At 38.5% G+C, this 26,185-nt stretch overlaps 1 protein-coding gene across 3 annotated transcripts in view; it reads left to right on the top strand.

Annotated features, from left to right (window-relative positions):
• The first annotated feature begins 4,952 nt into the window (after positions 1–4,952).
• The window catches only part of MEP1B (meprin A subunit beta), a 29,514-nt gene continuing 8,281 nt past the window's right edge, over positions 4,953–26,185 (top strand). For all 3 annotated transcript variants that reach the window (XM_068671796.1, XM_068671795.1, XM_068671794.1), the window contains exons 1-11: positions 4,953–5,088; positions 9,644–9,662; positions 9,849–9,899; positions 10,007–10,050; positions 11,094–11,166; positions 12,316–12,433; positions 16,863–17,041; positions 18,017–18,235; positions 21,430–21,582; positions 22,720–22,935; positions 25,112–25,579. In XM_068671796.1, coding sequence (XP_068527897.1) covers positions 5,026–5,088; positions 9,644–9,662; positions 9,849–9,899; positions 10,007–10,050; positions 11,094–11,166; positions 12,316–12,433; positions 16,863–17,041; positions 18,017–18,235; positions 21,430–21,582; positions 22,720–22,935; positions 25,112–25,579 — 1,603 coding nt within the window. In that variant the 5' untranslated portion in view covers positions 4,953–5,025. The remainder of the gene's footprint in view (positions 5,089–9,643; positions 9,663–9,848; positions 9,900–10,006; positions 10,051–11,093; positions 11,167–12,315; positions 12,434–16,862; positions 17,042–18,016; positions 18,236–21,429; positions 21,583–22,719; positions 22,936–25,111; positions 25,580–26,185) is intronic.

Here is a 26,185-nt window from a genome sequence, read left to right as displayed (position 1 = left end):
TTATGAAACTGCACCCATTCCATCGACCTCGCCCATCACACCTGGGCTGAGCTGCTCACAACTGCTGCGGTGGCTGGGTGCAGGGAGGCTTCGATACCCCCTTGCACTACTTGGGCCTGGTAAGCTGCTCTCTGCCTGCACGCTCAATAGTTTGGGGTTGCCACAGGCCTCCAGAGTGAAGAGAAAAATTCTCCCAGCCACGTCTCACAGTCTGCCATCTGAAAGAGAGCAAAATATCCCTGGAGTGGTCTCCCCGAGCGGCGTGATGTTTCGTGGCCAGCTCCAGCCACTGTAGGGCTGCACACCACTCACTGTTTGCTTTGCATGGTAACATCTTTTGTGTTTACCTTAAAACTCACGTGTGTGAAAACATGTCAGATGTGGCTCATGAAATGGTGTACACCCAAGCTTCATCTGGGTGCTTTTTAATGTTCCTCTATAGTTCCCCTATAGCTAAGTAGTGGGAGGAAGCTGAAGGTTTGTTTCATGTTCTCGGTAACTCTTAATGAAAGCAAACATTGTATTTCATAGAATCATAGGAAGGTTTGGGTCAGAAGGGGCCTTAAAGACCACCTGGTTTCAATCCCCTGCCATGGGCAGGGACACCTCCCACCAGACCAGGCTGCCCAAAGCCCCATCCAGCCTGGCCTTGAACACCTCCAGGGATGGGGCATCCACAGCTTCTCTGGGCAGCCTGTGCCAGGTTTGCTGCCCTGCAAGAAGACAGAACACCTGTATTTGGTATCTGTTGTAATTTTCACTTTCTTACATTTATTTCCATTAGACACCTGCTGGGTTTGTAGACATTGGAGTTTCTTAACTCGAAATACTTACGTCTTCAACTTGAAACATTTTGGATTTGGATGAAGGTCTCTTATCTTGCAGGTTTATCTGACAGCCCTTATCTTTATTGGTACTTGTGCCTCATCAGCCAAGGAGATAGCTTTTCAGTGTTATCCCCTTTCATGAGTTTAAGTGAAAAAGTGAAGCTAATTTGTGCGAGATAACACGGGAAGTTTGAGATGGGGCAAGGAACAATCTGCTATCTGAGGGTAATAGACCATTTGAATATCCTGCTCTTTAACAATAGCTCTACAAGCACTGCTAAATGCTCTACAAGCCAGCAATTTTTAAGATAACTTAATTCATTCATATCACTTAAGTTCACATTGAAACCCACAGTCAGTCAAGTTTCACCCAAATGTCAACAAGCAGCCATGAATCACAGTTGTTCACTGAGCAGTATACTGATAGCAAAATTATCAAAGCATCTGTGCTGAAACACAGATCAACAAAACTAACCAAGTATAAAACGGCCTATCAAAAATGCTCGAAAATCTCTGTCCATCTAGAGCTGTTTTTTATTGTTTTTATGGTTCTTTGTAGTTAGCTGAGATTGCATTTGGAAATTAAGTTCCTTCGGCTTTATAAATAGCACCTGCAAGCAAAATAGGACTTTTTATAGCTCTCCTGTACTTCACTTATTTTTTTTCCAGTATGTCCACCATCATTACTGTCTGTTCCTGGGTCCTTATCCCCAGATACAGCTTTACTAAGCAGTCTAAAGCAGGTGCAGCTTTCCATCTGCACTGGGCAAAAAACGCCTGGTGAATGTTCCTTATTCTGCAACAAGGCAGCAGGATAAGGACTGCAGGATTACCATTACTACCTGTGGTTCAATAGTGCCCACCTGTGATGGTTCTGCCCTGCAGATACCAGGAGACACTGCCTGTCCAAGGGAATGTGCAGCTTGCTCTGTGATGATGCCCATCTGCCTGCTGATAGAGATCCAAGAGGTCACTGCAGGACTTCTGCAGCAACCTCCACATTGATTTCTGATGTCTTTCCTTGTCACTGCTTGTACTGTCAGCACAGGAGCATGTGGGTCTATGGGGCAAAATCTAATTGACTAGAACCAACCAGCTAAAGACCTTCTCATTCTGTTTTCTTTGTCTTCCTCAAATACAGAGCTTCTAGTCAGTGTACACTACCTGCAGATTAAAACGGGATGGAAACAACATCCTTTGAATCCACAGTTCCCCGACTGTGTCAAGAAAGGATATGCGTTACTTTTGGCTGTTATATGTCCTGGTAATTGTAGAAGAAATTCATAATGTAAGACTGCCATTCCTCTTATATATCTGAAAACTCACACCACCTATTAAAATAAGTTTCACTATCCCTCATTAATTCATCTGAGTAATACTCAGTTACTTCCTACTATGGACCTCGGTCTTAGAAGTATGATATGGCACATAGTGCTTTTCATCTTTAAAGTAAAATACAGAGTCATGTAGCAAAACCCTTATGTAAAATAAGGGGCAGGTATATTGCCTGAACACAGGAAGTCAATGATAAAGCAAGGTGTTTGTCATTGTAGAGAACATGGTCACAAAAGTAGATAAGCTCCACAGAAAAGATTTTGCCAATTAGATTAAAAAACAACAACAAACAAACAAACAAAAACTTCATGAAGACTTCCCACTTATTACCATTGTCTCAGCATGTATTAAAAATCCATTAAAAAGCATGTATTAAAAATCCATTTAGCTACTTTACATTGTCAGAACTTCTGACAGAATTCCACACACTCTGTTGTTCACCTATTATTTAACTATCTATTGTGTCTTGTTTTATTATACTAGATAACTGGTTGAAAATCTGAATGAACTGTAAGAAAAACATATATATGGGCTGTATAGGGTTAGCTGCATTGGTTAACTGTGTGCAATGGTTAACTTTGTCTGTGCCTTCTCTCTTTCATGTTACCATATGCCAATTCCAACACTTTGTAGTGTTTTCTTTGGGTAGCACACTTTTTATCCAGTCCTCCAAGCAGATTCATCATGACATAGAGGTTTATTGAGCCCTTCTTTGTGACCGGAAAATCATCCTTGCATCTCCTATTGTAAAGAGGTTGGTGTGAGGTCTCGGTGCTGGTTGATGCATCTTACAGGTGGGGATGTGGGAACAGAAAGCAGGCTGTCTTGATTAGTTACATATAGGAGGGACCAAAGAAGTAGAAAAACAGTCTTCTAGGCTTTTTTCCAACACTGTGACCAAACCAAAAACTGTTTTGTTTTTTTTTTTTGAGTTCATTACAAGGCATCTATAAGGTACTATAATCAAGGAGTAATGGCGGTAGTCTTTTACTTTGGATCAGAAGTGTATTTTTTTAAACAAGTATCATAATCATCCTCACTTACCGTACTTTAGTTCACATCACAAAGCAGTGTAGGAGCATACAAACTGAATTCCTTTGGTCTGAAACTAAACCAGAATATGTGCTTCAAATCCTTGCTTAATACAGTCCAGTTGCCACCACTGAATTGCAATCCTTGAGATCAGATCAGAGCTCGGCTGGAGTAAAACCCTTTGAAATGTGTACAGCATAGATGCCAGGTTCTTAGCACCAAATCCTTCGATTTAGAAATCTGTTCCAGTTGATTCAAAGTGGTTGTTACTATAGCCATAGCCAGTATAACCCACAGAGCCTCCAGAAGGAGAATTACTGGCTTCATCCAGCAGCTGCAGAAGGCAGCAGGCAGAATTCAAGGACTGTTGAACTTGAAAATAAATAAATAAATAAATAAATAATCTTTTTAGCCTTCCAGGTACTACTGATCTGATAACAGCTGACAGTGTCATTGTTGGTGGCTAGAGAACTACAATATTTAGTATTAATTTTTGTAGAAAAAAAAGCTAATACTGTAAGAACAATACTAACAATTGCTGCTTCCCAGTGAATCAACAGTGTAATAAGCATGGATATGGGCAGCTAAAAACCGGCTTGGCTTGGCAATTGCTTGCGATCAACCAGTTGTTTCTTATCAGTTCTGATACTAGTGATGCTAGTATGAGAAATTTTTATATAATCATGTGAAATTTTTTTTTTTTTTTTCATTTACATTACAAAATCTAAATGCCATTTTAGTTTTCATGAAATTCTAGCCAGATAGCTGTTCTGGGAAAATAAACAGCTAGCCAAGTTGATCATACAGTAACTACAAGTACCTAAAATTTAAGCATAAGAAGGAACTTAAGTGGCAATTTCAGCCTTCCCTGTCAGTTAGTAGAGAGGAGAGAAGAATGAGAATAGAGAGAAGAATGAGAATGAGAGAGAAGAATGAGAATGAGAAAGAGAGAAGTTGGAATAAGCTAAAACTGCAAGCAGTGACAATGGTGATAGTACAATAGCTATAGTAACATTAAAAATATATATATTAATTTGTAAGGAATTTTTACATAAAGACAAGAGAATGCCACCACCTGATTTACTGACAAGTACAGTGTCTCACATTTATCAACAATAGAAACAGCATTTCCTTTTCTGAAAGCAAGATTCTGAAACCATGTTACTGGCAGATCTTTTTGCATGCACACATTCACCATTTTCACTTTCTGTCACAAACCACATAATTCATATATTAAAGCTTTCCCTGCCAAGTGTCTTACTAGCTTTTAGCTTTTCTGAGTGTTTTAGTGCCAGCTTTATTCAGAGACATGTAATGGTGGGAAGGCACCTCTGGAGATTGCCATGACTTCCCTGCTCAAAGTAGGGTCACCTACGGCAGGATGCTCAGGGCTGTGGCCATCTGGGTCTTGAATATCTTCAAGGATGGAGGCTCTGCAACCTCTCTTGGCAACTTGTTCCAGTGTTTGATAATCCATATAATTAAAAAAAAAGAAAAAAGAAAAAAAGAAAAAAAGTTTTCTTATATTTAAATGTAATTTTCTATATTTCTGTTTGTGCCCATTTCCTCTGTATTTCCATTTTCTTGTGTTCATTTTCTCCCGTATTTCAGTTTGTGCCTGATAGGTGTTCTCACAGCAGTGATTAAAAATAAAGAATATGCTAGGTGCCTTGATGTACTTATGATGGACTTAATCTTTAAAACAACGTAGAGGGAGGTAAGTTAATCATTAATGAAAGGACAAAGGTTTTGATTTATGATATTTGTCATCTTAAGTACCAAGTTGGTCTCAAATTCTGTCAATGCACCTGCTTGCTGACTGGATAACAACATGGACTGGTTTTCTGTGCCTGTGCTCCTAACGTGGCTTCTCCTGCAAGTGGTCTGGAGCCAGGTAAGAAAACAAATACATATCCTTTATATGCTCAAGTAAATGATGCAGCTTGAGGTGAGATTGAGAGGAAAAGACTTAAGTATGGCTGTTGCAAAATAAGAATTCTGTTGTCTTTTGTGTGGAGCAGAAGATTTCTGTTTTCTTGGGATCCTAGAGCTGCTGTTTTTTATAGGCTTTGCTATACATTGGAAGAGCCAATTTGCACTCCCCATTTGAGCAAAATTTCCATTAGTATTTCCAAAGTATTAGAATTAGAATTTCCAAAGTATTCTTACCAGAATGGTAAGTCCAGAGTTAGAGCCAAGATAAGTATTAAAATTTATTTTTGCTACTCCATATCTGAATAGAAATACAGTGTGCATTTTTTTTTTTTAACTACAACACAATGTATTTTGCATTGAAATCGATGCATTTTTAGCTTCTGGATTTGCTTTTTAAAGACCGATCTCTATTCCTCCAGTCTAGCTAAACTACTTAATGCCAAAAGATAACAATGACAGCTTTGATATTTTGTATTTCCTGTCTTTTGTAGGGAAGGTAGTATTTTGCTGATCTTGTGATAATTCATTGTAGAGGCCAGGTGTTTTGGTGATACATAATCAAGTAGTTTGGACAACAAAAACAGTGGGTTTTTGTAAGCTCATTTCTGCTGTTAATAGCTTCAGGGTAATTTATAGAGTAAGATGTTCCATTAAGTGGAATAATCTTATCTATTTTAATTTATGCAACTTAACTGTCTGATTTTGTGAATCCAGCTCCAGTATCTTGCTGTGGTGGTCACATAGTCTTCCTCTCCATTAACAGATGTTCATATATCTCCCTAAGTCAAGAGTTTAACTCCAAACTCCCAAATCACATAGCTCCCTGTATCTCCCACTACCTGAGTCCTACACTTCTATTTCCCAACCCATCACAACTCCTCCTTCCCCTGTTCCCAAGCCTTTGGACACTCAACCCTCAGCCTTGTTTAGATTCCTCTGAAGGCCTTTGTAAAGCATATAACAGGCAGTGCAGACTGATACCAAGATCTACAAGCTAACACATCAAGCTGACTCCTAATAACCAGTTCCTCTGTGAGAAAGGAACTTAATATTACCAAGACTACTTACTTGGTTTCCATGTTCATTATGGCCAGGAAGAGCTCCTTTTGTATTTCTGCATGCCAATACTATAAATTATATAGTCTGAAGAAAACACTGGTAAGTTAGGATGTCTTGTCCAAACTAGCTGACCATACCCCACCTGGAATCTGTGGTGAGACCAGGAAATTTTCATCAGGTGATTCATCACATCTTTGAATAGAAGCTCAGTGAGGTACATCAGCTTTTAGACATGCCAGGACATCATGGTGGTGCCATGCCTATTTTCAGGAGAGATGAATTATATATACAATTACCCATTTATTTCTCCACTGATTACATGTCTAATTTTAATGACTAAAATAGGTGAGGTGTTTTTCCCAGCTGTTCAAGATGCACTTGAATTATTAAACACTTAAATGTGCTGACAAGCCATGGTTTGACCCACCTTTAAAGTAACTTAATTCACATGAATCATGTTGTTTGCCAAAGTTAGGGAAAAATATTATAAATGTTCAGAAAAAAATGTTCTGGGTAGATTTAAAAGTAATATTGGTTAGACTAAATTAGATTCCTCTTTGGTAAACCTCAGTTAATGTAACCTCCTGTATGTGACTGTGATCTGTGAATCTGTTTTTTGTTCACAACATTTTCAGAGACTAGAAATTCATTGTATAGGTCTCAGTTGTCATGCTGGTGCTGAGACTGAAGCTGTTACTACTCGAACAAGTAATACACAGATATTCCTTTGGGAACTGAGTGTTTTGCTGTTCGGATTCACATGCCTAAAGACCTGATTTTGTTCAGAAACAAGTAGAAAGGAATGATGAAAGGAATTCCTTCTGCGTAAAACATTCAGCAACAGTTTTCAGATACGGGGGACCAGCCTGGATTTCAGCTGATTGCTGAATGTGGTATTCACATTCAGTAATGGACTTATACTTTGGTTTATGCACCATAAATACCACTGGGCTTAGCTACAGTTACTTCAGTTTATGAGCTTTGGCTGCAGACAGAGGAACTTTTCCATGAGCTAGCCAGTTTTTACCTTTAGAGCAATTAAGTTTTCTGATTAGCAGATATGGGACCATTGTAGCTCGTAATTATCGAAACTGTAAAAATATTTTACTCCCTGTTAACGGCTAAAAGGTTATTCAATACATATGGCTATGATCTGATATGACCTCCGTCAACAATCTTTAGCAGAAAAGACCACAATGTGATTTAATTTTTTAATATTGCAAAGTTTACTTCTCAATGTTTTTCTTTCACATTACCTGGAAATCTGTATGAGAGTGGGAGTTTAAAAGCAAATAAATTGCTCAAAGCATGCATGACACATTTTGCTTGCATACTTTCAGCTTGTTTTACAAGCTTCAGTTTCATTTAAAATCTCAAATACATGGATTAGATACTGTCTTACAGATATCTTGTGATAAAGGAACATAATGATAGGATATGAATGCAATAGAATTTCAGAATGTAAGAGGCATCTATTGACATTACATATTTATGGGTGATTTGTCTGGAAAATGTATTTTGGTTTATTGAACTGTATCCATATGTATTTACATGATTATTCTTTTGTTAAAGTCAGTGTCCTTATTTCTCATGTGTCAGTGTAAACCCAAATAATACCAATTAACTCAGTGAAATATGAGATCAAATATCAATCCTTCAGCATTTGTGCTTTTGCATTTGCACAGCTCTAGCAATGGTTTTACAATGGACTCATTCACTTTTCCATGATGACACTAGGTTTTTAAGAGTCAGGTATATTGAAACCTACCAAAATCTGAAACAACCCAAAACTGTGAGGTACTTGTTCTCTAATAATGTGGATGCCTCAGGAGAAATTGGGTTAGGAAACAGATTCTATTCAATGGTTTCTGGAACTGACACATCCAGGTAAAAAATCTTAAACTTCTAAATTATAGCCTCCAGTTGGTTAGCCAAAAAAATGTTTTTCCCCTCTTAAGCAATCAAAATAAATGATTAAAATCTGAGAAAAATGGTGAAGCAACGATTTGAAATCATTTTAGTTCAGATGAGTCAAAAGGATAAAAAGAGATTTCAGGCTTTTGTATTTGCAGTAATTTTTATGCCATTTACTGACATTTTTACAAGACAGTCATTTCAGATTGAAAAAGGAATCTTTCATTAAAAAGCCAAAACAGGACATTCTGGCAATTTCAATGCTTTCTTACTGAACATTCCCAAATGAAAAAAATAAAAAATTCATTGAAATGATTATTTTTTCTGCATTTGGTTACTGTTTTTATATGAATCAAATCAGTTTTAGGGCCCTCCGTTATGTTTGCCTTCAAAATTGTGCCAAAATTCATGTCAAAAAGAACACATGTATTTAAATCTCTCTTGAATATTCTGGCACTACAGTTTTCTTATCCACTATACAGATGGAAGAACTGACCAAAATTCAATGTTTTTGTGGACTACATGGACTTGATTTTTGAAGTTTTTCAATATTCTGAGCTTGTACTGCTCATTGCTTTTAATGGAGGCTGCAGATATTTATCACACTGGAAAAATACATTCTAAAAAAATGTTACATGCAAAATACATATAGGAAAGGTAGAAAATTATTTATACAGAGAAAGAAATCAGTCAGGAGTAAGGGGTCAAACTATAGCAAAAATGAATGTAAAAATCCCACCCTGCTATATAGAACTGCAGTTATAACTTACTATTTGATGTATCCACAACCTATATTGTCAGGTCTTAAAATTTAAGTGTTGTTCATTTTAAGTTTGTGAACTTCTTTTCAAACATACAAATATAAGAGTTTTGATGATAAACAGGAAAACCCACCCAGTAAGAACTGTTTCGAGAGTTTATTCATGATCTTACCACCTGCATGAGGAATAGTTGAATAGTGTTGTGTTAAAGAGTCCAAAACAAAGCATTTAGTCCAAGAAAAGAATATCATTTATATTCCATGGGCATGGTAAGGCAAAAAGAATGCAGTTTGTATATCTCACTGTGGTCTTGCTGCAATATGGAGCTTGGATTTTGCACGTTGCAGGAACAGTCTTTAAGTTGGTATTTCTCAAGGCACTGAAGACTTGCTGCACGGTGCTGGACCACTCACCCCCAAATTCAGCTTTACAATGGAATTCTAGGCATAACTTCTACAGGTTCTGTACAGCACCTGACTAGCAGCAGTATTTGATTTCATAGAAGTAATAGGTTGAGAAAACTTCACAGGATCAGTACTGGGTGACTTGCTTTTTGGGCAACCTGGAGTGAGGAGAGTGCAAAGCTGTCACAAGCAAATGAGCATCTCCAGTCAAATGAGAAGATGGTCTGATCAGCCCAATACAAAGCATGGGTTAAGTACTGTTAAGAGCATAAAACTTATACTGTTATACTCTTAAACTGTTGAGAGAGTAATAGTTGCATTTCATTGTGTACCTTTCTAATAATGCCTTTTTTTTTTTTTTCTTCCCTCTCCCCAGCCTGCTCCAGAGACTATTGGTGAGTTCTGCTTACAGATCTATTTGTATGCATAGGAGGCAGGCAAAAAAAAACAGCTGGTCATAAACATCACTAGGACAGATGCAGATTTATAATTACTGTTATTGTTATTGCATTAATTTTCACACATCATAAAGAAAACAGCAAGGGCTAACACCCTACCTCACTTGTCTTTTTCTTTTTCAGAAATAGACGTAGATGGAGGAATTGATCAAGACATCTTTGACATCAATGAAGGTTTTTTTTTTTTTTAATTCAGTTTCTCTTTAATTTTTTTTTTTTTTTTGGGGGGGGCAGCTATAGATCAATAGAATAACTGTATGCTAATCTCCTCTTCCCTTTAGCTTTAGGACTAGACCTTTTTGAGGGAGACATCAAACTTGATCGGGTGAGTTCAAATATATGTATGAAACAAGAACTGTGTCATCAACTTATGCAATGTAAAGTGTTAGTAGCATGAAAATGATTGATGCATCCTGCTCATACTAACTGTAAATACTGTTTATGTTACAATAAGCTGAAAATGTTTGGGGATAGATTTCTACAAATGTCATAGACAATGAAGGATTTGGGTGCATTTGCAGAAACATTATCCAGAATAAGGTCAGTCTAGCCATTACTTAATATTATTAGCATTGTGTTTTCTTCACTGTGGTTTTCATATTTTTACTTTTAATATATTCAGCAGCACAGATCACATCCAGACAGGGTTATATAAAAGATTCTTAATTTATGTGCGTAATATTTATTATAAGCCAATTAACTTTACAGACCAGTGCTGCAAAACCTTCATCATATAAGTAGATTCACCAAAGCCATTGGAAAATTAGATCTGTGAGTAATACCACATTTTAAATCATCTGCCCCATATCCCTGTCCAATCAATAACACTAAAAATATTTGCATAGCTAGTCATACCTCAAAAATACCTAGTGAAACTCGACAATTGTCTTATACCCCTAAAAGGGGTAGAGTTTTCCTCTCCCTTTTGGTGAACTGCTTCTGCCCAGGCATATCAATGGAAGCAAAGAAAGCACTGGTTAAGGGCACAGGAACAAACCCTTGCATTATGAAAAATTAGAGAGTTATTGATGTCTGTGCTCATTTCAGGACTTTAGATCTTAATTCTTCCCACAGGAGCTAAAGTTCTGCTCAAATGTATCAAAATCTCAGGAAATCTGTATGGAGAAAATGCTGCAGAAATCAGAGTCATTGGTAGAAGAGAGTAAAAGGACTTCAAATCCGAGTCATAGACCTCCGAGTGATCTGTCAAACTTTTTGAATTCTTTGATTCCTTATGTGTCTAAAATGGACTTGTAAGAGACATAATGCATGCTTTGCATTAGCATTTTGCATTAGCACTGTTTTAGTCTTGGATCATAGATCAGTTTGTACTGAAAACTGCATGCCTATTTTCTTTCTCATATGCAGGAGCGAAACTCCATCATTGGTGACAACTATCGGTGGCCCCACGTTATCCCCTATGTCCTTGACGATAGCCTGGGTACAGTATTTGCTCTTGACAATGTGTTTAAGTCATGTTGATTGAAATGTTAAATACAGGTCCGCAAAGATCTGTGGCATCCTTTCCTCTTCCCACTGCCATGCTGTAAGTCTAGAGCAGGGCATTTCCCACTGCAGGATTAGGCCTCTGTATGCACCAGCAGGATATATCATCTTGGTCTTTGTGCTGGGATCCCACCTCCTTTCTTAACCTGGATGCTTCTTAACCTGCCATAACCCAGCAGATTGGTTTGCTTTTGAAGGTATGTGTCTAAGACATGAAACTGTACTAAGCAGAGGAAATAAAATGGCACTGAAGATTTGTTTAAAGCCAGGAAGCTCCCTTGGTCATTTATATCACTTAGAGCACTGATGGCATCTTGGTATTGTGGCCTGCAATGAAGTTTGCAATGACACATTTATGAGCGCCCTGCTGTGGGGCCTGGGACACATCACAAGATGGAGACCCTGGTCTCCATCCCTTCACTTCCACCCAGCTGTGGCATTGCATGGCAGAGGTGAGTGGTGAGATAGGGAGTACGAGTCCTTGTTGTATACCAGGTGAGGAGACTGTGCCCTCACTACATAGTGTGGGGTCATCCTTCTGGTCTATGTCAGAAAAAAAAAAAAATCACCCACCCTCAGTTTAGGTTAGGACCTAAAACACTGAGGGGTTTGAAACTGTGCAAGGTGCTCAGAGAAGATAAGCAAGACACAAAGTAAGCATGTTCAAGTCCTGGGGAGATTCCTTGACAGATATGTAGCTTGCAGTTTGCACGAGGTGAAATCCAATGTCTTCGTTCCCTGTTTATTTAACACTTGCTCAGATAAATCTCAGCAAAGTGAGAGAATTTACAAAATTAAGATCCACGTGCTATGATGTATTATATATTCAACATATCCAACATATCATATTTTATACTGAAGTACCAAAGCAAAATTACAGAGAAACAAACCAGGAAAAAGATAAAATGCCACAACAGACTAATTTATGGTTTTTAGGTTCCTACTCAGGTCCTAATCTAGCAAAAAGCTTGGCTATTTTAATCAAAGATTGCTGAAGCAAGATCCACCCTTAGGACTTGCTCTATACGGGTAGCAGGACAAACCAATTGGTTCAATATTGACAAGAACTCTGTTTGCTTTGCAGAAATTAATGCTAAGGGACTCATCCTCAAGGCATTTGAACAGTATCGACTTAAAACCTGTATTGATTTCAAACCTTGGGAAGGAGAGGAGAATTATATATCTGTGTTCAAAGGAAGTGGGTAAGAGGAATAATATGGTTGTAATCCTTTTTGGCTACAGACTGTTTTTATGACCAATATTCACTCTAAAACTCATCTGATTGCTATTTTCTAGTTTTGTTGTGTCCTATTACTAGTTTCCTTTCCTTTCCTTTCCTTTCCTTTCCTTTCCTTTCCTTTCCTTTCCTTTCCTTTCCTTTCCTTTCCTTTCCTTTCCTTTCCTTTCCTTTCCTTTCCTTTCCTTTCCTTTCCTTTCCTTTCCTTTCCTTTCCTTTCCTTTCCTTTCCTTTCCTTTCCTTTCCTTTCCTTTCCTTTCCTTTCCTTTCCTTTCCTTTCCTTTCCTTTCCTTTCCTTTCCTTTCCTTTCCTTTATTTTTTAACTTGAAATCATAGTAGCATCCAAAACAGGTATTACCTTGGTGGTAATTAACAATTTCTGGCTGATGTTTATTTCTAAATACAAGAAGTAATTAAGTCCTTAAAGAGGTAATTTTCTTGGCATGACAAAAGATCTGAGACAAGCCAATTACTTTCTTGTCTGATCTTTGACTATATGGACTGTCACTTTCACATGGCCATAAAAAGCATACCTTAGTTTTTAGAAAAAAAAATAAATATTCCCAGTGGAAATGTGATAGTTTTAACTGTGGAACAACAAATTTGTTTCACTATAACAAATGGAATTGTGTTCGAACAATGTCAGGTCTGCATTCATGTATTTTTAAATGCTGCACAACATTGAGACATTTTATGGAGATTTCAGTTTATTTACCTATTTGATCAATAGTTATGCTATTTCACCTCAAGTTTTACAAAATAAGATTCTAGAAAAGGTGTCAAAATTGTATCCACTTTTTCAGTTTCTAAGATAGTCTCCACCAAATAGTGCAACAGAACAAATATATTCCCCAAGTAATGTTGGAATATTTCTCTCATGTTAGAAAGGAGAACAGGGAAATCCTGATAGCCTTGTGAGGAAATTTACTTTCAGAAAATAATTTCCTGATACAAGAATGCATTCACAAATGGGAAAAGATTTTCTGATAATTGAAACATTTCCCATTCCCTTTATCTCGTTCTGAGTTATTTGTAGCAGATAATTGTTTCAAAATTTCTTCAGTCTCTGTCTCTTTACATTTTCTACTCTTCGTGCTATGCACGTGACATTGAAACTCAACCCTAAAAGATGTGTAAGCGGAGATTTGGGAAGCAATGTGTTTTCCCTGTTTAATTACTCTTTGGCTCTTTAAGCCAAATGGAAAACTCATGTAGCTAAACTCTAGAGTTCTTTGTCACATAAATCACGCATTTTCTAGTAATTGTACATGAAAAGAAAAAAAAAAAAAGAACCACAATATTTAGCCTATGGCAATTCAGAGACTTCTGCACTATGGTTCATTTATTAACTTATTATTTATTTCCTATTAGAAGTAAATGAGTCATGGTGATTAAAACAAGTCACATTATTTGGATAACGTGTCTTGCCTTCTTGCCTGGCGTGTTACTTGCCCTGAAATGATTCTATTATCTCAGTTATCACAGTTATCATAGCACTAAAACTATCCATGGTCACCATACTTTTTACAAGCCTGAAGCTAAATCTGCAGACTCCTGAAAATGGCTGTCCAGTTTCAGTGACCTAGCTTTGGGCTGTACAAAGAAATTACCAGAACAAACCCTGCATTAACTGCCTTACATTTCATTCCATTCCTATGGTCTGGTATGGACAATGTAAAGAATACATGAAACAGCCCATTTCCACTCTGCCATTCCTAGTTTTATTTTTGTCTCCCCTGGCTGCAGACTGAAGAACTCAGTCCAGAGGGTACAGCACACATAGAAGCACAAAGGTCCTGGCAACCACAGCCAGATTCATAAAGCTTTATTGCACCAACAAAAAGACGATAAATTATTTTCACCTTTCTGATCTGGCTTGCATCTATGAAAAGTACAGAAGAAGGTGAGGGAACTTTCCTAGTAGATCACAAAATCCTCTTATGGATTATCTTTTTGAATTCAAATGAAGTCAGCCACAAAGGAAACCACTTGTCATTTTGTTGTCTGCCCTGTATAAAAACAATCCTGCAGTCTCTGGTATATATACACAGTGTCATCAAACCCTACATAAAAAGCCCTCCCCTTGTCTACATAGTTTATCTAACATATGGTAGCATGTGGCTACCACTTCTGTTATGTTTACAGATTTATATATTTATATCACTAAGCAAGTAGAGTTATATGTAAGGTTTTCTATCATACAGTCTGTCACCTCATCCCTCTATTCAGGTCTATGCATTTGCAGCAGAGGTTAGACTATGGATCTATTTAAAGATCTTTTCTTTCTTCCTTCCCTGTGGTAAGCAAAATACATGAGGAATGCTTGTGAATGACAGAAATGCAGGAGCATCAGATGTGGCATGTACCCACAAAGCTCACATAACCATCTGGAAAATTGCAATGGATGTGACATTTCTAGTCTTCTCATGAAAAACGGGACTTATTCAGCAAGAAAACTAGCATGGTTTGGTCAAATGATTAGCAGACCAGGGAGGATCAACCCTTGTCTCTAGTATTTCCAGATGGGAAATCAGGTTTTCATGGAGCTGTCCTAGGAGTTCACTTCAGCTCTTTGCCACTGTGGCACAGGACAAAGGAACCCATATGAAAGGGGATTGATACAGATGGTAACCATCTGTAAGAAGCTAACCAGCTTGCTGCTGGTAAGTCAAAGAGTCTGTGTGCTGACCTGGTGATGTGTGATGCTACAGGTAGTCGTTTTCTAGGAGGACGTTGGTGTAAAAATGTGCCTGGAATAACTGATACTAACAATTTGTAGACAGTATCATCACTCTTGATGGCATGTATCACCTTATCACGTGTCTTCCAAAAAGCAGGCTGGTGATATTAGTGTGATCAGTTATATCCATGCTCTTCTAGCAACTAGCAGTGCAGAAAGCATCAAATTGGTGAAACAGGCTCTAACAAGCATGGAGAAACTGGCATTTTCCACCATTTTCTCCCTTCCTAAAGACATCACTCCCATGGGGCGGCCCCAGGTGTCCCTTGCCCCACTTGCATGGTTTTATTCTCAGCACTGAGTGATGCAGAGTGCACATTTACTCCTTCTGTGGTTGCAGAATGATGGTGTTATAGGCATTTGGCAGACTGAAGGCAAGGCGATACTGCATCCTCTGGTGTTTGGATGCTGATATTAACAAGTGTCCAGGATGTGCTTGTAGCCTGCTGTGCTCTGCACAGCAGCTGTGAAGCCAGAGGCGTCTGCTTTGGTATAAAGTGGGCCCAGAACTATAATGGACTTCTTAGACTTTTGCACAATCAGAAAAAAATACATAATCAATACGAGGCCATGTTCAAGGGAAGCCAGTGAAATTATGTATGCTGTATATGCTCCCTCCCAGGCCTCGTGCTGTGATTTTAATGAGTAATCAATAGCTAAGGCCTGTGCTGGTTTGTGGAAAGAGAAATCCCGTAGAGTATTTTGCACTAATAAGTTGCAGGGTCCTACAGTGCCTGGTGTGCTTGCTTTTTACATTTCTGGAGTGATGGGACTGCAAATTCTATGGTGTATTTTGTGCCCTATTAATTTTATGGACTTCATTGGGTAGGTGTTGATTTATTTGCTGCGTAAAATATCAATTTAAATGTGTTTGCTAGTTTGTGGACATGGGGTGCCATTTTATTGGCTTGTGCAGATAGCTCTCAGATTTATTTATTTTTTTATTTGTTAATAAAAACTTCCAGCATAGATGTGGTTTTGCACTGTTTTGCGAGTGTGTGTCAGCAACAAGTGCCATAGCACCACCTCTCACAAATAGCAGGAAAGAAAAGAAGTTATGCAAAGCCCTGTCACACCCACCAGCCTTTCAGAAGTGCGATCCCCTGGGGTGGACCTGGCTTGGCAGTTGCAACCCCTCACCAAAGCAGAAGGCCAGTACAATGTGGAGAGGCATCTGCAATGGCAGGGGTGAGAAGTGACATGGCCATGGTTTGCCTGGCAATAAGGCAGGCCCAAAGTGTGCCCGCAGTCAGTTATGGTGGTCCAGCCTAGTAGCAGCAACTTGGTAATTTGCAGTAAATAAATTGTTTTAAATCAGGTGGCCATGGTCTTTGATGATTGTCCTTGTTGCTTTTTTTCTGTTACAACTAGTTAGGCTTTTTTTTTTTTTTTTTTTTTTTTTTTTTCCTGCTGCTAAAGAAAACCCATTAAAAGCATTCCAGACAGAGTGGGAGAACTGCTTATTCATTGAAGCAGAGCTAAGTGTGGGAGGAAGGGATCCAGTAAGGAAAAGATCAATGAAAAAGTGCTCACTGTAGAAAATGTAACTTTAGCGCTCCAGATGTACCTGTTGAACAGACTGAATCTGGAGTTCGTGTGGCACAGGGGTGGCGCATGCTTCACAGATCTATCTTCAATTTTATTTCCACATTAGTTGCTGGTCCTCGGTGGGAAACCGCCAGATGGGTTTGCAGCAGCTCTCGATCGGAGAGAACTGTGACAGGATTGGGACTATTCAGCACGAGTTCCTTCACGCGCTGGGCTTCTGGCACGAGCAGTCGCGGTCTGATCGGGATGACTACGTGTCCATCATCTGGGACAGGATTCAGTCCGGTCAGTCACTCCCCTGGGTTCCCACTTGGGCTCTGGTGTGATGTATTTTGGGTGTGGAATTCCTCTTCCTGCCTTCATACCATGGCTGAAATATTTTCCCACCTTGATTTATTTTTCAAGGCCAGCATATCAAGAAATTAAATGTCAAGTGGCATCTGTCTGGGACAGACAGCCTCATTTGTTGTTGCTGTGGTTATTACTCATGTCACGGCAGTTCCCAGGATCCTAACCAGAGATTTGAGGCCTACTGTGCTAAATGCCATACAGGCAAGCAACAGAGAGAGTAATTTCTTTTGTTTGATACTATCAAATCGCTATTAGTGAGGGAGCCTTTAAATAATTAAAAAATAATCCAGCCCTACAAAACTTGGTGTGACCAAAACCAGCAGAAAATCTGGAGGGAAGGGGTTGTCTTTTCTCTTTCTCCCCTGCTTACATGCCCGGGGATGGCACACAGCCTGGAGAGACCCTTTTTAGGTTCCCATCATGCAAACTGTTATTTCGGCAACACAGCTCCCTGTTACAAGCACATTGTGCCCTATTTGGCACAAGCCAGCCTGTGGTACAGGGTTCCTTAGGGCTGTGATCGATGCTTGCTTCTTCAGCACACCACAATCCTCTGTGGCGTCCAGACAGCTTTGAAAACAAGCCTGAGCCTGGACATGGTGCTGGCTTGGCTCAGGCACACTCAGAGGACTTGCAAGCCCATCGATGTTTATGAGTAGCTTCATGGTGAAAAGATTTCTGATAGGAAAGATCCTTCCTTCATGCAGCAGATGTCATCATGTTACATTCCAGTGGTTGAAAAGGGAAGCTAAATAAATCTAGGCTAGAAATAATATAGTTTTACAGAGTAAGTACAAGCAAATGATTACCAAAATTCACTTGGGAGATTCTCTGACACTTAAAGTATGTACATCAAAACTTGGTCATCTTCAGCAATAAAAAATTTTTCCTTTTATTTTTCCCATTCAGGTAAAGAACATAATTTCAATAAATACGATGATAAAACATCAGACTCCCTGAACGTTCCCTATGACTATACGTCTGTGATGCACTATAGCCAAACTGCATTCAGGAACGGGACTGAACCAACAATTGTAACGAACATACCAGACTTCATGGATGTAATAGGGCAGCGAATGGATTTCAGCGATTATGATCTCCAGAAACTGAATCGGCTGTACAATTGCTGTAGGTTTCTCCATTTCCTTTAAATTCTTTGCTTCTGGCAGTTGAAAGAAATAAGGGTGATACCTACATGCTGGACTCATCCAGCTACAAGTAAAAGATATGCAAACATATTTGGAGAAGTGAATTGTGTTAAAAACACCAGAAATAATGGTACAGCTAGAAATAACGTAGCCCTCCTGTGGAAACATTGCTGTGTAGCTGAGTTTTCTGTGCAGTTCTATTTGACCTTTAGTTAAAAACCAGCTTCTCTCAGCAGCTGATTTTGTTCATCCCTTCGGTGGCTGTTTAAAATATGTGCTTCTAAACAAAGGGTTTCTTTTTTTTTCTTCACCCCCATTATTCCACAGCTGTTGTTCAGACAGCATACAGAAACGAGTGTTTTTGCTGTGCCTCTCATACCTACTCAGCTCTCATGCAGTCTATGAGACACAATGTGTGTTCATGCAAACAGCTTATGGATGCTGTTATGAAGAAAATGTGAGCATTGAAAATTTTTGGTCTTAATTTCAAACCAGCCCCTTAGAAAAGTGGTCAAAAGAGTGGTTTTACTTGCATGGGATTTCTTTTAGAAAGTTGAGTGGAATATAATTTCACTGGGGAATATAATTCTGAATGTGTGAAAATTCTATATTGGGGAATATAATTCTGAATTGTGACTGCATCAGTTGTGCCTTGGCACTCAGAGTAGAACATTTACTTCATTACCTCAGTATACTGAGAAGTGAGTAAGGTCTTGCAATTACAATTTAAACCTCAAACAACTGATACTTTAAATATTAATCAAACCAGTTAATTAAAACAGTATACTTTTATGAGTATATGGTTCTGATGGAAATATTTCTGTTCACATGGGTCTAAACCAAACACACACACAGCCTTAGCTTCCAGCACTTGACGCACAGTCAATTAGCTCTTACATAAGTGCTTAAAGCTAAGGATGTCTTTAATAGCAGACAGGGTCCTTCTTACTCTCTATTAATCTTATATGCTTTCCATCATTCTCACATATTATGTAAAAGCTTCATGACATTATAACTTTATTCTTAAACAAAAATCACATTTCCTTAGTGAAAGAAGCCCCATACATGCTGGAACTAGTGACAAAACTCCCACCACCTTCAGGGCAATCAGGATTTGCCCTTCTCCCTGTTCTGTCCCTTAGCATAGTATAGGGTGTCTGATATTCACAGAGCCATAAGTGGTCTTCAGATCAGCCACTGTTTGCTGAAGTGGCTCTTGTGCCATGGAGGACAGGTTTTTCATGGGTCTCAGCTCTCACCCACCCAGCTGCTAAACTGATACTTTCAAGTTAGAGGAAAGATCAAGAATGTTCTCCCAGAGGAATCAAAAGATTGCTTTTTTTGCTGAGCAGGATTTTAGGAAAACTTTAAGCTGAATTCCTGATAAATGCCTTTGAGGTTAGGAATTGATATTAAAAATCGAAAACTTGGTTCTTAAACTGAAACAAACAAACAATAAACAACAACCTACAACCAACAGCATAAATATTCCTGACTAGTACTTTAGTTCTGCTCTGGTTTCTTCTTCAGAACATATGATAAAGATATATTTCAGAATGTTTTCCATTTCGAGCATATTAAGTAACAGAAAAGATCATGACGTTACTCAGCCACTGGAAGCTAGGACTCATGCCCCCATGTACTGTCTTCCAGTCCAGCCTTTCACTAAACAGTGAGAAAGTATCTGTCTTTTAGTGCAGATGTCATTCAAAAACCCCCTTCTCCTGTGTCATTAATTAATCTAAGAAATGGATCGAATGCTGTTGGGTCTTGCTTTTCTCTCTTCTTGTCCTTCAATGCCATGCCAGTCAGCACAGCTTTCCTGTTTGGGCAAACTGTTTTCATGTTTTGTTTCATGTTTTGATTTCAAAGAGTTCTTTCATTTAATAATCCCCAATTGTTCTTACTTTCTTGCTGACATCCTTGCTGTTTTTTTATTTATTTTCTTCTTCCAACCTTCGATGTAACATTTACTGTGAAAACCTCTCCCCTCCCTCCTTTTTTTACAGTCTTGTATAAATACTGTATCTTAAAAAGTATCAGTTAACAACACTCCTGATAGCCTTGCTATCTTACAGAGTATTGTTAGACTTCTATGAGGACAGTACAAAATAGCTCAGCAGTGCAAGTGATTTGGCAGCAATTCAAATTTAAGTGCTTCCCTGAGCTACAGTCTAAGTGAAACATTTGGCATGCCATTGAGGTTGATTTTTGTGATACTCAAGGTCTTTTTTTTTTTTTTTTTTTTTTTTGTGGTGCAATGAAACCTTTAAACCTGCCACAATATTCTATACATAAGCTGAAGAGCAATAATCATGAAACATTTTATTAACTTAGTTGTTTTCAAATCATAGCTGGTGTTACACAGAACTCAGCTGTAGTACAACAGGAACAAATCTAAGAATAGGGATAAACCTGGACTGTAGGTCTGTGTCTTCCCTTACTCATTCAGAGTTTGATTTAAACAGAGAAAACATTTCATACAGTATTTTCCCTTTCCTAGTCAACAGCAGTCTTCCATCGCTTTATTTTTGACTTGTTGATATGCAAACCAGATCTTCAAAATTGTATGAGATGAGATATCCACCAGCCTCAAATGTACCTTTGCCAAATGTTTTTCCAATTCAGCATTTTGAAAATCAAGCAGAATGACCAATTAACCATTGCAGTGAAGTAGCTCTTGCTGTACCGTATTTCAAAATAAGTGCTCCAGTAGGTAAGTTAGTGAAGCTTTACCAAAAGCTGTGACCATGTATCACAGCCTAAAGAAAGCAGAGTAGGGAATGGGAAGTCCTTAGACCTTTTGGCTGTGTGAAGGTCGATATGTCAGGGCTGGTATTAGTGTTCCTTTTATAAATAAAAGATATCATATGATAATTAGCTGGCAACCTCCTGTGCTTGCTAAGTGCCCATAGTGGTCCCGATGACATCTTATTAAAGTCAATGTTAATTGCCAAATGCTTTGAGTTCCTGAACATTATATGTATGAACACTGATGGTATCTGAAGCCACTGATTATTTTGTGTTTGCACTTCTTAGTCTGTCTCTGCTCTTGACTTTGATTATCTTGTACTAAATGTATGCCGTGTAACAGAGATTCACACTTTTATTTATTTATTTATTTATTTATTTATTTATTTATTTATTTATTTATTTATTTATTTAATATTATAGCCTCCTCCCTAAGTTTCATGGACACGTGCAGTTTTGAACTTGAAAACATTTGTGGCATGATTCAAAGTTCAGATGATAGCAGTGATTGGCAGCGTTTGTCTCAGGTTCCTACTGGGCCTCATACTGATCATACTAACATGGGAGAGTGCGAAGGTATGAAAAAACACTGTTCTTATCTCTCTGGGGATTTTTTTTCTGCAAAGGCAAGTGAATTGACTTTGCTCTTGGCCTTGTTCTGTGTTTATTTGTTGACAGACTACAGTTAACTTTTGAACCAAGCAATATAAAACTATATAGTTAGGGACACCATGTGACACATTCTGTTTTCTGCTTATTGGAGAAGATTCAATGCTCTTATCTCTTTTGATCTGTTCTTTAGTCTTAGTGTCACATCCTCAGAAGAGAATTATGTAAAGTGTTCTATAGTACAGGCACATCAGAAAGACTGCTGCTTTTCTGAATAATTGCTCAGTAAAGTTTTGGAAAGGATTGGGATTTAGAAATTACATATATAATCAGGGCTCAGCTGAGCAATCCACAGAGAATCATAGAACCATTGAATGTCCTGAGGTAGAAGGGACCCACAAGGATCACTGAGTCCAACTCTGGTCCACACAGGACCACCCAAAACCAGACCATGTGTCTGAGAGCATTGTCCAAATGCTTCTTGAGCTCCAGCAGGCTCGGTGCCATGACCACTGCCCTGAGGAGCCTGTCCCAGTGCCCGACCCCCCTCTGGGTGCAGAACCTTTCCCTTACCCCCAGCCTGACCCTCCCCTGTCCCAGCTCCATGCCGTCCCCTCGGGTCCTGTCGCTGTCCCCAGAGAGCAGAGCTCAGCGCCTGCCCCTCCGCTCCTCTCATTAGGGAGCTGCAGGCCGCCATGAGGCCTCCCCTCAGCCTGCTCTGCTCGGGGCTGAAAAGAATGTACCAGTTATTTCCTAACTTGTCAAAGAAAACTGTGAGTTAGGAGCTTAAACCAGTCCTCCAGAGAGAACATCAACTGTGAATCACTGGCTCTGGGTGAACAGTTAAATGAGAGCACCCAAGTTTTGAGTACAAATTTCTAGAGACAGACCAAAAAAAAAAAGTTCGAAGAACAGTTCTGCCTCCGAAGAACATGAACAAGTAACAGCCCTTGGTCAGAAGATTTGTACAGGATCTAGCTTACCATAACCCTAACTTTACTGTCTTGTAGCATTGTTACAATATGATGTTTACAATACATGTGTACCAAGGAAAATTTTGTTTTCACTCCTCTCTACCATTCATTTCTCATTTAATTTTGACAGGTTCGGGCTACTTCATGCATTTCAATACCAGTGCTGTCACACAGGGAAGCACAGCTTTCCTGGAGAGCCGGATTCTGTATCCCAAAAGAGGCTTTCAGTGCTTGCAATTCTATTTCTATAACAGTGGAAATGAAAGCGATCTGCTCCGTGTCTGGGTCAGGGAGTATTCTTCAGCCGATCCAAATGGTACTTTGAGATTCATTGAACAGATAAAAGGTATGGAATAAAGTTTCATTTTGGTTTAATCTATACTCGGTATCCTTTTCAAAGTTTGGGAGAAAATATTGTATCAAAGTGACTCATCTAGTTTTATTCTTTTGCTTCTTCTCTGACTACGTAATTGAATCTCTGCTGGTGAAATTATACTTGATGGATCCTCAGTCAACCATTTTCCTATAATATAATCAATTACAACAAATTACAAACTCTTGCATTATGAAGATAGTTTTCTCACCAAAATAGCTAAAATTCCATGAGCAGTCATTTTGACTGTTATAGAATTGCTGGTATCAATAGCAACAGATGAAGTTGGTCATTAGACTAAATTGCAATGAATAAGAAAGAAGTAATAAAGAAATGGAAAGTGTAAGTGCCCTGGAATACCTAACATACAAAGATTAAAAAAAAAAAAAAGTAAAAAAAAAAAAAAAGTAAAAAAAAAAAAGTAAAATTCAGCTTACTTTTAAAGCACAGTTTGGAGTGACTTATCTGAAATACAGAATCATAGTATCATTTTAGTTGGAAAAGATCCATAAGATCATCAAGTCCAACCATCACCTAGCACTACCAAGTCTACCACTAAAGCATGTCCTTAAGCACCATATCCAAGTCTCTTAAATACTTCCAGGGATAGCAAGTCTACCACCTCCTTGGGTGGCAGACCATGATTTTAACTGTATTTTGAAGAAAATCAAGTTCTTGAAGTTTTAGGAGCCTATGGTCTGCAAAATGAGCAACAGATGTCAGTTAATGGATAAGAGGTCCTTAAACTTAATCCAAAGTCACCTTTTGATTAAACCATATTCTCTTATATTTCACTATTATTTGATCTCCACTGCAGCTACAACTAATTCAGTCTGTTAGTTACACACAGGTCTTGGGGAACTCTTTTACACAGTAGATATAAAGTCTGCTTCTTCTGCCTCTTTCTGTGCCTTTAGGCTCAGCTACTACTCATACTGGTTTACAAACCCCAAACAGTTTTTGCTGTTCTGCAGCAGCTTTGGTTGCCTTCAGCCAGGAGCAGGGCAGGCAGTGGGGGCAGGACATTTTACAGTGCACTAGCTGTTTTGCTCATTGAACATGAGTCAGAAACACCAGTCGTGCATATAATCCATGCACTTCAAATAGGTGTTACTTAGTGCAGAAGAAAATGTGATGGAAAATAGCAGGGTGTTTTGTTCTTATTTCTGGGTTTATTTTTTCTCCTCCTAATTAAAACAACAATAATGAAAAACAGCAAAAAAAAAAAATGAGATTCATATAGGAGATTAATTATATTGTGTTTAGAAGTGTTAGGAAAGTGAAGTATGAGTTCTGTACTTGGGATTGGCACTGCCTAGTCCAGAAATGTAGCTGAAAGCCTCACCTTCCATTCAGGTGAACAGAAACCAGCCAGCAAAAGAAATTATTTTGCTGCACGTACTATTAACAAAGGATGTCCTACTTTCATTTCTTTCACTTGCCTTAAAAGGCCTGTGTGCAGAAGTCTTTGCTGCTGTGCAAACTGGTCTTGCAGTCAAGTGGGATTTACTAGTGCAGGTACTTCTGGACACAGCATCAGATTTACACTGAGGTTTTATCACATGAAGTAGGTTTTACAATTGCCTGGCTCTAATTTGAACTTAATATCATTTGATGGGTGAATACTGATTCTGCAGAGGCAAATTTCCAGCAAGCTATTTAAATATTAAAAAAAAAAAAAAAAAAAAAAGTAATGAACAAATCTTGCAGTTCTAGGTACCAAGAATCCTCTGCAGCTTTTTTTTTTTTTTTTGATTGATTGATATCTGTTGTTATTCATTTATTTAAATATATTTGGCTCTGATTTTTTTCTTTACAATACTACAGGTGACACTTTGTAAATTTAATTATCACAACATTTGGACTAATTTAATGTAATGCTTTTTAATAATATAAAAGAAAAAAAAGTCTGAAGACATTACCATTGTTTTCACTCTAATTAAAGAGCTGCTATGCATAATAAATCTGGTGAAAAAATGAATCGAAAGAATACATTCTTGCACTGAAAAAAGTAACATCTAGAAGAAAAATGTTTCATCACTTCAGCACCAGTGGAACTGAGGAATTCATACATAGCATTGCGATAGGCTATCTGGACCCATACAGTGTTTGTACCGCTTACTTAGAAATCCCTACTCTTGTTTTTCAGGTGCACCTGCAAATTACTGGCAGCTCCATCACGTTTCTTTGAATGTCACAAGTAAATTCCGGGTGGTGTTTGAAGGTGTGAGAGGAACTGGCTTGTCAAACGGAGGCCTCTCTATTGATGACATCAACTTGTCAGAAACACAGTGTCCTCACCACGTCTGGCATATCAGAAATTTCACTCATCTCCTCAACACGAGTCCTGCAGGGACAGCAGGACGAATATACAGTCCACCTTTTTACTCTAGTAAAGGATATGCTTTTCAGGTCGGCTTGTATGTAAATGGTACCGCTGATAGCCCATTTAATTTAGCAATCTACTTGCATTTGATTTCTGGAGCAAATGATGATCAGTTGCAATGGCCCTGTGCATGGCAACAAGGTACCATGATTCTGCTTGACCAGCATCCTGATATTCGTAAACGGATGTCAAACCAAAGAAGTATAACAACAGACCCTCAGAAATTAACAGGTTAGTTGAATTCAGATGTTCTATCCAATACATTTAAAACACAGCCAAAAGACAAGGAGTCAAATTTTCTCTTTGTGTAAATTAGTTCAGCTTTTTTAGCTTCTGGAATGGGTCATTTCCTTGCAGCAGCAATACAATTGATCCACAGGCAAGAAAAATTTGAACATGTAAGTAGGTTAAGCTGGGACCCTCGGTTTTGAAGTAGATTCACATAAGAAAGACGTGGGGCATCCAAGCCTAACAGTTTTTTCATATGCTCTGTGAAGATGCATTTGTATCTGCTTTAATGATAATGCAAGTCTTCCAGAAGGCTTGAAGAGAAAAATATTGCATTAACAATATGCACAGTTGATAGCAGATGAAAGTTTAGCCATTAAACACATCATCTCCCTCCTTGCAAAAGGAACTGGTGTCAGCGCAAATCCAGAAACCAGATGGACAAAGTACTGATTCATATTACATAATCTGCACTTGGTTGAGGTGTGACAAGATAAGGAGCAATTGCCCACAATAACTTGGGAAGGAGGCAGTTTAGGTAAAGGTGTAGCTCTGAGAAATGTTAGGAAACTCTATAAAGAGAGATATTAAATTAAAACCACATATTCG

Source organism: Anas acuta, chromosome 2 (genome assembly GCF_963932015.1).
Source record: "Anas acuta chromosome 2, bAnaAcu1.1, whole genome shotgun sequence".
NCBI classification, from domain to species: Eukaryota; Metazoa; Chordata; class Aves; order Anseriformes; family Anatidae; genus Anas; species Anas acuta.
The sequence above is the reverse complement of the archived record's forward strand: the minus strand, read 5'-3'. Positions and strand labels throughout refer to the sequence as shown.